General features: G+C 41.6%; 1 protein-coding gene and 1 long non-coding RNA gene across 2 annotated transcripts in view; both read left to right on the top strand.

Moving 5' to 3' along the window:
• LOC124690636 (L-type lectin-domain containing receptor kinase IX.1-like) overlaps positions 1-12144 on the top strand; it is a 97008-nt gene extending 84864 nt beyond the window's left edge. Inside the window, exons 3-7 of the mRNA XM_047223996.1 lie at positions 6558-6713; positions 8278-8351; positions 11167-11216; positions 11309-11694; positions 11783-12144. Coding sequence (XP_047079952.1) covers positions 6558-6713; positions 8278-8351; positions 11167-11216; positions 11309-11694; positions 11783-12144 — 1028 coding nt within the window. The remainder of the gene's footprint in view (positions 1-6557; positions 6714-8277; positions 8352-11166; positions 11217-11308; positions 11695-11782) is intronic.
• A 1296-nt stretch (positions 12145-13440) lies between these two features.
• Positions 13441-16211, top strand: LOC124693075. The gene is made up of 2 exons (XR_006999850.1): positions 13441-13578; positions 13713-16211. It is a non-coding gene; the product is annotated as an uncharacterized LOC124693075 (long non-coding RNA).
• Positions 16212-16843: the final 632 nt, after the last annotated feature.

The raw sequence follows: 16843 nt of genomic DNA, 5'->3' as shown, positions 1-16843 counted from the left end.
CCATATCGTCGGGTTAGGCCCATAGGCGACGAAAAATACCCCTTAGCGGACGATTTTGAGACGTTGTCTATCAGAACTTTTCTTGTAGTGTAGATTTGGATTACTGCGCAGTTCCAGATTTCTTTGCTGTCACGAATCTGGGTCTATCTCCCTGTAGGTAGCTCAGAAAATTAAGCCAATTTACGAGCATGATCCTCAGATATGTACGCAACTTTCATTCAATTTGAGCATTTTCGTTTGAGCAAGTCTGGTGGCCTAATAAAATCCATCTTTACGGATCATTCTGTTTTGACAGATTCTGTCTTTTATTTCGCATTGCCTCTTTTGCTATGTTGGATGAATTTCTTTGATCCATTAATGTCCAGTAGCTTTATGCAATGTCCGGAAGTGTTAAGAATGATTGTGTCACCTCTGAACATGTGAATTTTTATTATGCACTAACCCTCTAATGAGTTGTTTCGAGTTTGGTGTGGAGGAAGTTTTCAAGGATCAAGAGAGGAGTATGATGCAATATGATCAAGGAGAGTGAAAGCTCTCAGCTTGGGGATGCCCCGGTGGTTCACCCCTGCATATTATAAGAAGACTCAAGCGTCTAAGCTTGGGGATGCCCAAGGCATCCCCTTCTTCATCGACAACATTATCGAGTTCCTCCCCGAAACTATATTTTTATTCCGTCACATCTTATGTACTTTGCTTGGAGCGTCGGTTTGTTTTTGTTTTTGTTTTGTTTGAATAAAGTGGATCCTAGCATTCACTTTATGGGAGAGAGACACGCTCCGTTGTAGCATATGGACAAATATGTCCTTAGGCTCTACTCATAGTATTCATGGCGAAGTTTCTTCTTCGTTAAATTGTTATATGGATGGAATTGGAAAATGCTACATGTAGTAACTCTAAAATGTCTTGGATAATTTGATAGTTGGCAATTTTTGTGCTCATGTTTAAGCTCTTGCATCATATGCTTTGCACCCATTAATGAAGAAATACTTAGAGCTTGCTAATTTGGTTTGCATATTTGGTTTCTCTAGAGTCTAGATAATATCTAGTATTGAGTTTTGAACAACAAGGAAGACGGTATGGAGTCTTATAATGTTTACCATATGTCTTTTATGTGAGTTTTGTCTGTACCGTTCATCCTTGTGTTTGTTTCAAATAACCTTGCTAGCCTAAACCTTGTATCGAGAGGGAATACTTCTCATGCATCCCAAATACTTGAGCCAACCACTATGCCATTTGTGTCCACCATACCTACCTACTACATGGTATTTATCCGCCATTCCAAAGTAAATTGCTTGAGTGCTACCTTTAAAATCCCATCATTCACCTTTGCAATATATAGCTCATGGGACAAATAGCTTAAAAACTATTGTGGTATTGAATATGTACTTATGCACTTTATCTCTTATTAAGTTGCTTGTTGTGCGATAACCATGCTTTGGGGACGCCATCAACTATTCTTTGTTGAATATCATGTGAGTTGCTATGCATGTCCGTCTTGTCTGAAATAAGAGAGATCTACCACCTTCATGGTTGGAGCATGCATATTGTTAGAGAAGAACATTGGGCCGCTAACTAAAACCATGATTCATGGTGGAAGTTTCAGTTTTGGACATATATCCTCAATCTCATATGAGAATAATAATTGTTGCCACATGCTTATGCATTAAAGAGGAGTCCATTATCTGCTGTTCATGTTGTCCTGGTATGGATGTCTAAGTTGAGAATAATCAAAAGCGAGAAATCCAAAATGCGAGCTTTCTCCTTAGACCTTTGTACAGGCGGCATGGAGGTACCCCATTGTGACACTTGGTTAAAACATGTGCATTGCAAAGATCCGGTAGTCCAAGCTAATTAGGACAAGGTGCGGGCACTATTAGTATACTATGCATGAGGCTTGCAACTTGTAAGATATAATTTACATAACTCATATGCTTTATTACTACCGTTGACAAAATTGTTTCATGTTTTCAAAATAAAAGCTCTAGCACAAATATAGCAATCGATGCTTTCCTCTTTGAAGGACCATTCTTTTACTTTTATGTTGAGTCGGTTCACCTATCTCTCTCCACCTCAAGAAGCAAACACCTGTGTGAAGCTGTGCATTGATTCCTACATACTTGCATATTGTACTTGTTATATTACTCTATGTTGACTATTATCCATGAGATATACATGTTACAAGTTGAAAGCAACCGCTGAAACTTAATCTTCCTTTGTGTTGCTTCAATACCTTTACTTTGATTTATTGCTTTATGAGTTAACTCTTATGCAAGACTTATTAATACTTGTCTTGAAGTACTATTCATGAAAAGTCTTTGCTTTATGATTCACTTGTTTACTCATGTCATTACCATTATTTTGATCGCTGCATTCACTACATATGTTTACAAATAGTATGATCAAGGTTATGATGGCATATCACTTCAAAATTATCTTTGTTATCGTTTTCCCTGCTCGGGACGAGCAGAACTAAGCTTGGGGATGCTGATACGTCTCCGACGTATCGATAATTTCTTATGTTCTATGCCATATTATTGATGATACCTACATGTTTTATGCACACTTTATGTCATATTCGTGCATTTTCTGGAACTAACATATTAACAAGATGTCGAAGTGCCAGTTCTCGTTTTCTGCTGTTTTTGGTTTCGAAATCCTAGTAACGAAATATTCTCGAAATTGGACGAAACGAAGACCCGGGGGCCTATTTCGCCACGAACCTTCCGGAAGACCGAAGAGCATACGAAGTGGGGCCACGAGGTGGCCAAACCACATGGCGGCGCGGCCAAGGGGGGCCCGCGCCGCCCTGTGGTGTGGGCCCCTCGTCGGCCCCCGACTGCGCCCTTTCGCCTACTTAAAGCCTCCGTCGCGAAAACCCCGATGCGAAAAACCACGATACGGAAAACCTTACCGAGACGCCGCCGCCGATCCCATCTCGGGGATTCCGGAGATCTCCTCCGGCACCCTGCCGGAGAGGGGATTCATCTCCCGGAGGACTCTACACCGCCATGGTCGCCTCCGGAGTGATGAGTGAGTAGTTCACCCCTGGACTATGGGTCCATAGCAGTAGCTAGATGGTTGTCTTCTCCTCATTGTGCTTCATTGTTGGATCTTGTGAGCTGCCTAACATGATCAAGATCATCTATCTGTAATACTCTATGTTGTGTTTGTCGGGATCCGATGGATACAGAATACCATGTTATGTTAATTATCAAGTTATTACATATGTGTTGTTTATGATCTTGCATCCTCTCCGTTACTAGTAGAGGCTCTGGCCAAGTCTTTGCTTTTAACTCCAAGAGGGAGTATTTATGCTCGATAGTGGGTTCATGCCTGCATTGACACCGGGACGATGACGAGAAAGTTCTAAGGTTGTGTTGTGCTTGTTGCCACTAGGGATAAAACATTGGCGTTATGTCCGAGGATGTAGTTGTTGATTACATTACGCACCATACTTAATGCAATTGTCGGTTGCTTTGCAACTTAATACTGGAAGGGGTTCGGATGATAACCTGAAGGTGGACTTTTTAGGCATAGATGCAGTTGGATGGCGGTCTATGTACTTTGTCGTAATGCCCAATTAAATCTCACTGTACTTATCATGACATGTATGTGCATTGTTATGCCCTCTCTATTTGTCAATTGCCCGACGTAATTTGTTCATCCAACATGCTTTTATCTTATGGGAGAGACACCTCTAGTGAACTGTGGACCCCGGTCCATTCTTTAATACTGAAATACAAATCCGCTGCAATACATGTTTTACTGTTTTCTCTGCAAACAATCATCTTCCACACAATACGGTTAACCCTTTGTTACAGCAAGCCGGTGAGATTGACAACCTCACTGTTTCGTTGGGGCAAAGTACTTTGGTTGTGTTGTGCAGGTTCCACGTTGGCGCCGGAATCTCCGGTGTTGCGCCGCACTACATCCCGTCGCCATCAACCTTCAACGTGCTTCTTGACTCCTACTGGTTCGATTAAACCTTGGTTTCTAACTGAGGGAAACTTGCCGCTGTGCGCATCACACCTTCCTCTTGGGGTTCCCAACGGACGTGTCAATTACACGCCATCAAGGCGCAGATGATGTCGTCAGGGCAGATGTTTGTCTCTTTCCTAAGCTTCTCCATGAAGCGTACAACCCGGTTCGTCTCAATATGATTCGTCCCAGGGAAGTAGCCCCAGTTGACCTTCATGGGCGGCGCCGGGTTGAAAGCCGGCAGATTGATGAGATCTGGGGCGCCGGTGTTCCTCACGTAGAAGAAGGTCGATTGCCATAACCGGCATGACTCGAGACCGGTGAATTTAAAGAAGGGGCTCCCTTGGCGGGAGCCGATAATGCAAGACCCGCATTGAACGGGGGGTTTGGGCTTAGGAATGTCCTTGCCCTGGACGGAGTTGATCCGGAGAGAGAAGAAGCGAGCAAAAGTCTCGCGAGTGGGGCGGATGCCGATGTAGGCCTCCATGAAAGTAGCATAACAAGAAAGATAAAAAACGGCATTGCCGGGAAGGTGGTGAGGCTGGAGTTGGTAAAAATCCAGAACTTGGCGGAAGAAGTCAGAGGCAGGAAGGCCGAAGCCACGCTCGAAGTGAGCAAGGAAGACAACAAACTCACCGGGTTTGAGTACCGGTTCGATCTCGTCGCCAGGAAGCCGGCAGGATACCCCTTCCGGTATCCTTCTAGACCGGTAGAGCCAGTCAATCTCGTGTTGAGTGACGTCGGAGCCTTTCTAGGCTCCGCGTGTGATACCGGATAGATCTTTTCCGGGGGCTTGGCTAGAGCTGCCGGCCTCTTGATCTTTGCCGGTATCGGTTTCCATCCGAGCAAGATCAGCGGTTAGCCCGTCGGAAGTTTTACTCTGATGGCTACTGGAGGATGACACGGAGAGAGACTCTTCGCTAGACATACGAATCTGAGAGATGCCGATTTCTACTTGAAAAACTGGTTTCCCAAGATCTACCCTTGCGCGAAGATCTACGAGTAAGAGAAAAAGCAAAAGAAAATAGGAAGTAAATATCCTACCGGCCCAAGATCTGAGAAGCAAAGAAGAGAAAGGTAAGTGTGAATCGAGCCTAACCTGAGGCGGCGGAGATGCTGAGGGAGAAGGTCGCCGGTGGTATGGCGAGCTCGTAGTTGCTGAGGAAGGCCAGCGACGAGGAAGCGGAGAAGAGGTCGTCGGAGCACGAACGGTGCGGCCGCAACAGGTGCACTGCGATGAATCTCCGCGCAGTGAAGCTTGGCGAGGCTCAGCGGTGCAGCGGAGGAAGTTCGCCGGGCGACGGAGCTCCGGCGACGAACGGAGACGGTGAGGGCGCAAGAGGGCTGAGAGCTCTGTGCGCGCGAGGAAGTTGAGAATGCGAAGAAAGGAGGAACAAGGAACCGCTTCCCCTTATATAGGAAGAAGAGGAAGTGGGCCAGCAACCGTTGGGCCGCGGCGGTTCACTTCGTGGGCCGCCACGTGGCGTGACGATACACGCGCGGAAAATAAAATGTCACAGGGAGGCCGCACGGATCCGGAACGGCAGCAGGGATCCGGTGCGGCGCAATAAGTGCTGGCGCAGAAGCCGAAGGGAAGTGACCCCTGACACTGACGCGTCAGGTACAGTGCGCATGTCACTGACAGGCACTGTACCCGAGAAATTCTTGACTTCGCCGAGGAGAGAGTTAATGTCTAAGATACCGGGGAACAAGACACCGGAGACACTTTGTAAAGAGAGAAAGATGTGAGTCCGGCAAAGATGCCGGGAGATCAAAACTTACCGCCGGAAAGATTAAACCGGTACCTTAAGATATGGGAACCTAGCATGGTCTGTTGGATAGGATCCACCGGACTATACCAGCTTCGGGGACTAATGTTGGGGGGATGACCCCTGGTATGCCGAAGGCATGCCAAACCGGATGGTTTGAGTCATCAAGATACCGGTTTAATGTTTATACCGGAGCATGAAGTTAAGAGTTTGGCTAAGTAAAGCTAAGCCGGTATCCCCAGGAGGGGTATACCGGAGCCGGATAAAGAAGATACCGGGCTACCGGTAAGAAGTGCACTGTAGCACGTCGGCAAGACTGGTCAAAGATTCTCTCCAGAGCTAGAGGACAAGGATGAGCTAAGCAAAGTGACTTTAAACGAAGCCGTGACGATAAAGAAGAGGATGACACTGAAAGAAGCCGGAGGATGTCAGCCTCCCTGATTAAAGAAGACCCCGGCGTCATCTATGATTAAAGTAACTTTGTAAAGTAGTTTGTCTAGTCAAAGATGCCATTAGGGTTTCTTCCCCTGTAAGCCACCCTCTCCCCTATATAAGGAGAGGGGGCACACCCGTACGCGGGTATGTGAGACTTTGTATGCGAAAACCTGTAACTTGTGGAGATCAATGAAGAGAAAGATCTAGAGCAGAGTTCTTCCTTGTGTCTTTCTTCTTCTACCTCTAGCTTCGGCTAAGTTCTTGAGGAAAGCATCCGGAAGTTTATCCTATCTAATCAAAAACCCTTCCCTGAATCCTCTAGCGCCCATTCGGCCCCAACTTAAGCCATCCTATGGCATCTGTCTGTTCACCACGACGACATACCCCGTGCATTCACTACGCAGCTACCCGATCCCGTCACGGACTTGCTCCCATCGGAAGTGGCGGTTGGGTTTTCTGCGGCCACCGGCGACCGGGTCGAGCTCCATCGGATTAGCTCCTGGTCCTTCAACTCAACACTTGCTCACAAATGTATATTTACAACGCCAAATTAATTTTAGTAGATGTATATATATATATTGGAATGTAGTTTCATAGTATAGCAATCTCATGTCATAAAGATGACTACCATTTTTTATATAGTTGTCCAAACTTAATAAAGTTCGACTTAGAACAAAATCTAAAAGTACACTTAATTACTTGTGGATGGAGGGAGTATCTATAAGACTGCTGATAGTGGGAGTAACATAGCTAGTAATATCACACATCTCAAGGTATTTTGGTGACATGGCATGCTAATAAATGAAGAAAGAGAGTGAGGTGGTAACTACTAGCTATGTTACCATAACATCACACACATCAAGGCAAGATGAGTCTACAACATAATAAATGATACAATACATGATACCACATATAAGTTACTACCCACTATGAAGGTAGTAACCTAGAGTAGTAACATGACATATGTTACCAGTCTAAGTTACTCCCCACTATGACCAGCCTAAAACAGATTACAGATGTTGAATTTTCTCATGTTGAAACTACATCTTAAAGGTGCGTATGTGTCGAGCTAGCGCTTACAGGCCGCATGCTCCCCTTGTCATTTTTTTTAACATTTCTACACCGTAGTTTCAAGCTCAAAATATTTGTTCCCTCTTTATAACATTTCTTCACTGCGGCCAGTAATTCTATTTGTGATAGAAACCCTAAATTTCGAGTCTGATCCAATTTGTTCATTGATAGAAAAAAGTAAAAGAGATTCTTGCACACAAAAAATCACTACCCCATAAAACTTCACTCACACGAACAAAAATCAGAGTGACCATATATATCTATTATATATTAAAAGTACATTACGGGTTAATCAGAAATTAGAGAATAGACTAGAAAATCTCACAAAAATAAGAAACATCTGTCCATTAATTTAGCTAATTATTCCATCACAACCGATGGATCCTAGAAGTAGCCTATAGACATTATGGTTTAATAAAATTACCCACCAATGCCCTTAATAAGTTGCCTTACCGTTTCAATTTATGTTTATGTCTAGCTAAAAGGAAAAAAAACACCATATCAAAAGGTTAGAATCCCTATGAGCCTCCACGCTGCAGCCGCCGCTCCTCACATCCGATGCCGCCACCACCATATTCCGATCTCTGAGATGTCTTCACGTGCTGCCGCGACCGCCGTATTTGTGTTTGTGTCTCCTGCCGGCCCAGTCTCATTCGCGCGCGTGTGCCTTACATGCACGAGGAGTCTCCAATCTTGCCTCGCCTCATCCAGGCGTCCAAAAGGTGAACAAATCTGTCGTGAGCTAGCAGCTAATTAATGGCATGTGACAATCTTGACTCATGCATGCGTTTTCTGCCTGAATGGACAGCCCGGAGCAGGAAATTAATAGCATGTGACCGTCAGTTCTTTGGTGCTCCTTATTTCTTTACTTCGCAAAATACATCCTTCAAAAAAAATTTAGCTTCAGATATCAGCATCAGCGATGTAGAACAAGAGGTCTGCCTCACGCGAGAAAAATATTAATGGTGCAAATTGCTCAGATGTGACTATAATTTTGTAGCATATAAATGTAAATCTCTTTCAGTTTATTTGTGTACTTCAGAAAGAGCTTCTACCAAAATTTCAGAAAACAAGCTAGCAAAAAGGATGAAGCAACTGGTAACAGAAAATTTAGAAGAGCCAAACGAGATATTAAAAGTTCAGAAAAACAAATATTTTGTCAAAAATAATGTACTACCTCTATCTATGAATAAACTCCCGAGATTTTTCTAAATCTAGATGTATCTAGACGCATCTAGACTTAGATAAAAGGGAGTATTTTCTATTTCAAACTTAGCTCTCCAGAAAATTGTTCTACATACACTTATTTTGACATGTACATCCTAATTTGCATGTATTCTGGGTATAGTTTTCAATGATACCAAATATACCGGATGCCTTGCGTGATTGTGAAATATGAAATAGATTAACAGAACAGTTCATTGCTGCTTTGATAATATGGTTATTTTGCGGATAATAAGTGTGCCGACTCTAAAATATTTAGTAACCTATAATTAATTTTTGTGACTAACATTTACAATCTGTACAAAGAATCACCGTCATCATCGAAATAATCAACAGTATAAAACAAGAAATGCGTCTACCATGGCTATGCGCATGCACCTATGCAAGAAATAAGCCGCATGTGCAATTTTAAGATAGAAGTTTGTTGTTGCCCTCTCCCAGATAAAAATACTTGATCATCTTGCCATTGATTATCTTGGACTAATCAATTCACTAGAGCAGGTATGTCATCCCTTCATGTCTTTGTTGCTCAGCAGATGTGCACTTGCTTCTAGCCTGTGCTGTCAATGTGCCATAAAACGGTGCGAGGAGTCGAGATCTATGTTGATGCACAGCGGTAGGCATGCGTGGAAGAGACAGAATTCTCCATCCTTACAGGATCGGTCGGAAAGCAGTAATTCACAGCTAAGAGTATGTTTTTCTCACTAATCTCTGCAAGAATATGATCTTCTTTCTCCTAAGGTTACATATTGTATTTTCTGCAAAAAAAGGATACTTATCTTATTGACACTGAGAATGAGCTGATCAACAATATTGGCGTGTATGCCTTTGTTCATGCCAGTGCATCACCATTAGTTGTAACCAGAAATAAGGTATTTAACTCGACAAATCAGAAAAATGGCATTTTTTCATTGTACTTACTGACTATGTCATCAATTTCACCTCATCAAATATTCAGTTCACCCTACACCACTGACCACACCAATATGTGTTGATCTAATTCAACTAGAATTAATCAACTCGAACAAGTCACAGACAGTTCAAAACATAGGCCTGATAATGCTACAATTTCGTATCTTTATATATGGTATGGCCAACAAAAAAAATAGGCCTGCTAATGCTAGGAATGTAGATATCTAGATCTACGAGCACCATATATTGAGTAAAATAAACATAAAAGGGACAAGAGAGAAAAGACATTGTGTGACATCAGAAGAAAATGTATTCATAGCTCAATAATAAAACTAGAAATTACAGATAAATTACAAATGGATAGATTGATACTAATTCATGGCGACGTCCTTGGCGAGTACAAAAAGAACAGGCACCAGAACTCTATTATTCTAATCCCAAGTACACATACCGCAGACAGCCGGCTATAAACTGCGTTGTCAATCTCGCGCTCCTGGTAGAACCGAATGTGCATGGCCATCTTCATGTCTAATGTCTGCCATCGTCCTCCAACAGCAGTATCTAATGCTTCTTCAGTAGGCTCCAGCCCTAGGTGACGAAAAACTGCGGTGATCTGATTTTGGTGAATTCTTGGAGGCCGATAAAACCATATTTGGCAACCGGGGGTGGACAAAGAAGGGCAGTGAAGCGGAGCGCATTTGGGGAAAATGAGGACGTGTGAGGAAACATGATGGAAAAAGATATACATTCTCCGATCCCTTTTAATTAACTAAGACTTAGTATAATTTGTACTACTGTTTACTTTTCTAACAACACACATAATTACAAAGTAATATAATATACATGATAAACCATGTGTCTAGAAATAAATATATTCATTGCCCGATAAACTTAAAAAATATATATACTATGTTGAAAATCCAACACTAATACAAGATCAATTGGGTGGTAATTTGATGCATATCCAATGCCATAGATCAATTATTTTTTCCACTAATCTAACATTATCAGGCTGTTGATAATTTTCATGCAAAACTATATCAAAATAAAAAATAAAGTTCATTCATGTGAACATGGCACCCTAAAATGTATATGTTGTCATTTCATCTGGACATCTCCAGCTGTTATTATATTGTATAATATTTTTTCATAGACCACTAAGTGGTTGCCCGCGCATGTGCGCGGGCCACCGTCCTAGTTAGATAAAAAAGTGTATGCAACCGAGAAACAAAATATAAATTATTAACAACAATTGTAATAATAAAAAAATAAAAAAATAGCATGAACATAATTAGAGTGGTAAACACAATTATGTTAACTAGCACAATAGAAACTAAAATATTCGAAAGCAACACTAACATGATGAGGGAATCACCACTACCATAAAAATAACATTTCGGCACAAATAATAAATTTAAAATAAATATTTTATAAACTCTTTTGACAAAAAAGTGGAAAGTAGACCCCAAAAAAGTCGTGTAGAAGAGAAAAGGTAAATGTTTAAATTATATTTTGAACAACTTATTTGCTATGCTGCGACAAGTTGAATCACCTAAATTTCAATTGTGACACCCAACAGCGTTTTATATTTGTCAATGAAACATTGAACAACGGTACACCTTTTTAACGTGAAGTTGGGAGTTGTCTTCTGGTCATGTTCTCCCGTGTTCCAAGTGCCAACACACCAGGGCAGCTACTTTCGCACAAAACCAAACGAAATCAGTGTATTTTGATGCATCACTAAATTTAACTCATATGGACAATGATGTTTGTGCAGAAAAAAGGATGTTGGTTATTGTTGGAGCCGTTGGTTCTGTCGCTGTCCTGGTAATTGTATCGCTCCTGGTTTGGTTCATTCTAGCATGTTTTAAGTGGAGGCACACACGTGATTCCTTTGCTAGGGGAATTTTTGGACTTAGGAGATTTGATTATGGCGATTTAGTCAACGCAACTGGAAGATTCTCTAAAGACAACACACTTGGAGCGGGTAACTTCGGCATAGTATATAAAGGGACCTACAATGATGAAAACGGCAATCAAGACGTGGTTGTGAAGGAAATAAAGAAGACTACAGAAGTACTTCAGGATTTCATGGCTGAACTCAAGACAATTAGTGCAACGAGGCACGTGAATCTAGTCGAGCTGAAAGGCTGGTGCTGCAGTAGAAATGGATGGAACCTTGTCGATTTTATGTGTTGGTACAGGCAACAAAGGGTTAAACTCTTTCTTGTGTATGAATTGGTGCCTAACGGCACCCTTGAGGACCACCTACACAGCCAAGAGCGAATTCTACCATGGGAAAAAAGTATCATACATACTACATCCTCAGCAATTTGTCGCCAAGAGTAAAAATATGACACGCGTGCTATATATGTCTCGAGATTTCACTTTAGTCCTTAATTTATTTTACAGGTATAAAATAGTTAAGGGCATAGGGTTTGCACTTCGTTATCTGCACCACGAATGCAATAAAACCATCTTACATAGAGATATCAAGCCAGACAATGTACTACTTGATTATGATTTTAACGCCAAGCTAGCTGACTTCGGGCTATCGAGGAATATCGCTAGCAAAACCAATACAACATTGGTTACAACAGTTGTAGGGATAGTCAGATACATGGATCCAGAACGCATGAAACATGGGAGACTCAAATTCGACCGTAAGTACGACGTCTACAGCTTCGGAATCGTCCTACTAGAGATTGCATGCACATACCGCTGCAGAACCCGAGGTGATGGAAGATGCCGCTGACAGTAGATTATGTGGTGTCTATGACAGGACAAAGATGGAGCGAGTAATTTCCTTGGGCCTCATGTGCTCTCATGTATATATATATATATATATATATATATATATATATATATATATATATATATATATATATATATAGGACATATTAATGCTACACCCGGGTGTAGTTACTCCCACGTGTGTTTCACACAATCTAGGTAGTATCTATCATACCGAAGAGTATATACATGTAGTATGAAGTATATAAGAATATTTTGGTAGTATATATACTACTTTGTAGGTAGTATGTACACTTTTTTACGTACACTATTTCTTTACGTATAAATATGCATGTATTTTGTATATATAGTGCAAACTATGGGTGTATTTAAATTTTTTTCACCAAAGTTGGTATGGAGTATCTTAGATATAGTGTACGAACATACTCAAACCAATAAAGTATGTTATATACTTCCGTATGGTAGTATATGAGACGTGGGTGCAGTTACACCCAGTAGTAGGAAGTATTTTTCCTACATATTCATACTACACCCGGGTGTAGTTACACCCACGTGTGTTTCGTATAATCTAGGGAGTATCTATCATACCGAAGTATATGTACATGTAGTATGAAGTATATAAGACTATTTTGGTAGTATATATAATACTTTGCATGCAGTATGCACATTTTTTTACGTAGACTCATTTTTTACGTATACATATGCATGTATTTCGTATATATAGTGCAAACTACATGCTCACTTATATTTTTTTCACAAAACTTGGTGTAATATCTTAGATATAATATAAGAACATACTCAAATCGATAAAGTATGGTACATACTTCCGTATGGTAGTATATGACACGTGGGTGTAGTTACACCCAGGAGTAGGAAGTATTTATCCTATATATATATATATATATATATATATATATATATATATATATATATATATATATATATATATATATATATATATATATATAGGGAAACTCTATTATACCCCTGGGTGTAGAATAAGTAATTCTACCCCCGAGTCGGTCGACCGAGCCGGACCAGCCATCCTCCACCGAACCCACTTCCGGAATCAACATTATCTTTTTATATTGACGGTTTCTTTTTTACACTAACGTGTGTGCTAGCTAATCCCATATTTGCGTTCGTGCGGTTCTGCAATATCGATATAGGAGGCGTCGTGCAGCCGGCGGCGAACGGCGAGCAGCTGCAGTTGGAACTCCGGCGACCGCCTACGGCTGCAGCTGGGTATTGAGGCGAGCGGCGAGCTGCTGCGTGGCAGCGTGGTGAGCGGCCTCGCCGAGCGGCGGGAGTCCTCAGCGGCGTTCGCGTGGTCGGATGCGTTGGGAACTGCGGCGGATTGCAGCCAACCTCCAGATCCCGTCGAAGTATGTACTCTGGAGGGCGGGCTCGTCGCGGCGGGAGGCAGCCGGCTCGCGTATGTACTCTGGAGTAATTGAACTTTCTTCGTGCTCTTGCTACTAATGTCCCCCCAATTTTATGCATACTTGATTAGTTGATTGCTTCCTGTTTTAATTTTTTATTGCGCCTGCTGATTATTTGGATCCATAGGAAATTCCGATCTGTACGAGCTGCGTCGGCAAATATACAATATTATCAGTGATCGGTACGCGTGTATTCTTGCTTACTACTCTGCTCGTCAGTGCCTTGTGTGTTGTTTCTTGGAACTGGCCTGCTTTTTCCTTGTACCAGAGCAGAGCTGGGGCAATATCTTGTCTTGCTCCGGTTCTATGCGAAATAGAATTCTGAATTCAGTTGTACGAGTGCTCTAGTGCACCTTAGTCCATAGATTGTCTTGGCAATAAATGAATGGAATTACTTGTTGTGTTAATGCGTGTGCAGAAGATGGTATTTTACTGTCCTATTTGTGTTGGCCTTGTGTGGCCGTAACCATGCTGCTTCAGATAGATTTGTGTAGACTGTTTTCTGCGGACTATGCTTCTCACTTTTAGGATAAATTAGCCGATTTATCATTCGTTTTAGAATGACCTGAGAAACTAGTATTCCATGATGCGGGTTAACTTTCCAATACGTTTAATCAACACAAATACTGAAATTCATGGCATAGTTGCATTATGAAGAATGTTCTTGCTGATCAAACTAATGTTTATAATTGATTTGAGTTTATATATTTTCTACTGATCCATCTGAATGGACTATTTTTGCATTTGGTACCCAGCGAGTAGCTCATCAACTAGTGCTCCTTAATTACTGATGGTTGGGTTTTCAGTCAGAGATATGAACAATTTTTGTGGATAGTCAGTTATTATGCAGCATCAGAACTCCGCCTTAATTATTGTTGCTGATTCAAATCAACTAATTATTGTTGCTGATATAAATCAACTCAACACTGGTGAGAGGCTGCTTGGAGATGTAACTTCTTTTTATCATGTAGCTGCTTTGGTTCCATGTTAAAGGTTCTTCTGCTGCTGCTGGCGCTGCAGCATCGTCTGTTGCTCGTGGTGCTGCGGGTGTATCTTCAGAAATAGCTAGCTCTCTCCCTGCAAAAGAGAAATTAGCTAGCTCTCATATAAATATTTGTATTTAGAACTTCCGGCAATTCTAGATTATGATAGTGTCTAATTGTGTTTGTGCCTTCTTATGCCCGATATATTCCAATCAACATGATGTAGTTACTTTTTTGTTTGTTCTTATGCCTGAACATACTTTTGTACTTGTTTAGATTTTCAATATTTGCTTCTTGTAATTACAATTATGTATCATTAATTGTCTTATCTTGCGTGCATAGAAGAAACTTGTGAAATTACATCACTTAGCACGTTAGTTATGTTCAGAATAATGTCAACTAAAACATTTGTTTCTTCTTTAGACTCCACATACCAAGAGTGATTACTGCATCAGATGTCAAGATTCTCCTAAAGCTACCATGAAGATCCTCCCATGCCTTCATAAGGTACATGTGACACTGTTGCCTGAATGATGACATTCAATTTTAGGGTCTGCATGATTTATGGTGTGCTCTAAGTGGAGTTACCGATAGGTGGTCATAACATGTAAGTTTTTGCCTGTGCTGGATGCCGTATACCGATACAGCGTAATAACATAATAATTATTCAAAATGAAAAGGTCGTTTTGGTGCCTCATTGCTTCTTGCCTAAAAAAGAAAAGAAAAAGATTCATTTCCTAGTTTGGACTAGTACTTTAAAAAGAAGTTTCCTTGGGACTGTCTGAAAACCAGTGATGTAGTATCAAGATGGTCATTGCATTGTCGTAAGTGTTTGTTCGAATTTGGTTAGATCACTTAAAAATTCTGGTTAGCAAAATTTTGTTAGAACTACGTCCCCAAATGTAGAGCCATGTGACCTGGTTGGTGTGGCTCGTACCATCTTAGCAGTTATGGTAATCGTTTTACCTCGACAATTTTTATTTCGCCAGTTGTGGGATTGGGAGCTTACCCAGCCACACCCAATTTTTTTCCTGTTGGGTTTCTAATTGTGGCACCGACATGCGCGGTTTGGAAATTGGAAACTGAGGCATGACGACGGCTGTGAGCGGCCGACGGACGACAGGCGGACTTGGTGGCCGGGTGAGCGGCGCGTGGCTCTGCGCTCTCGATGTCCTCGGTAGGGCCCTGGTCGGCTGGTGGAATAGGCGTCGTCGGCGGCAGTTGTATCGGTGGCGTGGTGAGCAGCATGCGTGGGAACCACATGTTGTAACTAAATTTTCATTTTTCCTATCTATTTGTTTGTGTACTCTTTTTGATGTTTCTTACATAATTTTTTCTGCTATTTCATGAATCAAACAAGAACTGCTCTCAACTAAGCAAGCCTGGCAATTTTGGCAAATGGAAAGGATTCAGCATCTCGTTCGGTTGCTTTCGCTCCACAGATTACCATGCCATTTGGAGAATGTAATTTGTTACTTAGAATAATTCCAGTATTTATCTTTTCCGCAAATAAGGCAAACAGTTCTCATAGACACGTTTGTGCATCACTGTGTCTTATTTACAATGCCCCGGAGTATGTAATGTAATGTATTGGAGTTCTTTATGTATACACAGTTGTAATTTACGTCATCCCTCAGTTTTCATACGTATGGTACCTGAAGTAGAGGAATGTGCTTCCCTGAAAAAAAGTACTGTAGAGGAATGTGTTGGCAGACAAGTTTTTTTTACGTTGGTTGCCAAATTTCTTAGTTCTTACAAATAATGCACAAATGGAGCTGAATCGGTGGACATAAACTGTCTCTACGTTTTATTACGTTGGATCCCACTATTCTTACATCGGTGGTTCCTAGAAGATCATCGTGGGTTGGATACGTGCTCAATTTCTACCACAGACCGCATCTTACCTCGCACGCAACATAATATTATGTCACAGTGAACTGGCCGGTTGGCTCGGCTGATCTGCAAGTCCGACGCGCGGGGCTGGTGAGTTCGGCCCGGGAGCAGAATAATATTCTGCTCCCTGGGAGTCAAATAGCGCGTATATATATAGGTAAACTAACTGGTGCACCATGGTGCCTGGGCACCACGAATCATATAAGGAAACCTGCACAGCAAACTGTGAAGTGATTTGTCCCTGTTTCTGATAATTGGAAAGTGCATTCTCTCTCCTGCTGATATTTAGAAAGTGATTTTCTCTCCCTTATACACATATGATGCAATGTGGCACCCACGATGTACTTGTACGGTCATGATGTATGGTGCCCGGGCACCATGG

The sequence above is a fragment of the Lolium rigidum genome, chromosome 2, assembly GCF_022539505.1.
Source record: "Lolium rigidum isolate FL_2022 chromosome 2, APGP_CSIRO_Lrig_0.1, whole genome shotgun sequence".
Lineage (NCBI taxonomy): Eukaryota > Viridiplantae > Streptophyta > Magnoliopsida > Poales > Poaceae > Lolium > Lolium rigidum.
Note: the sequence above shows the minus strand (reverse complement) of the source record. Positions and strands in the feature narration are given on the sequence as shown.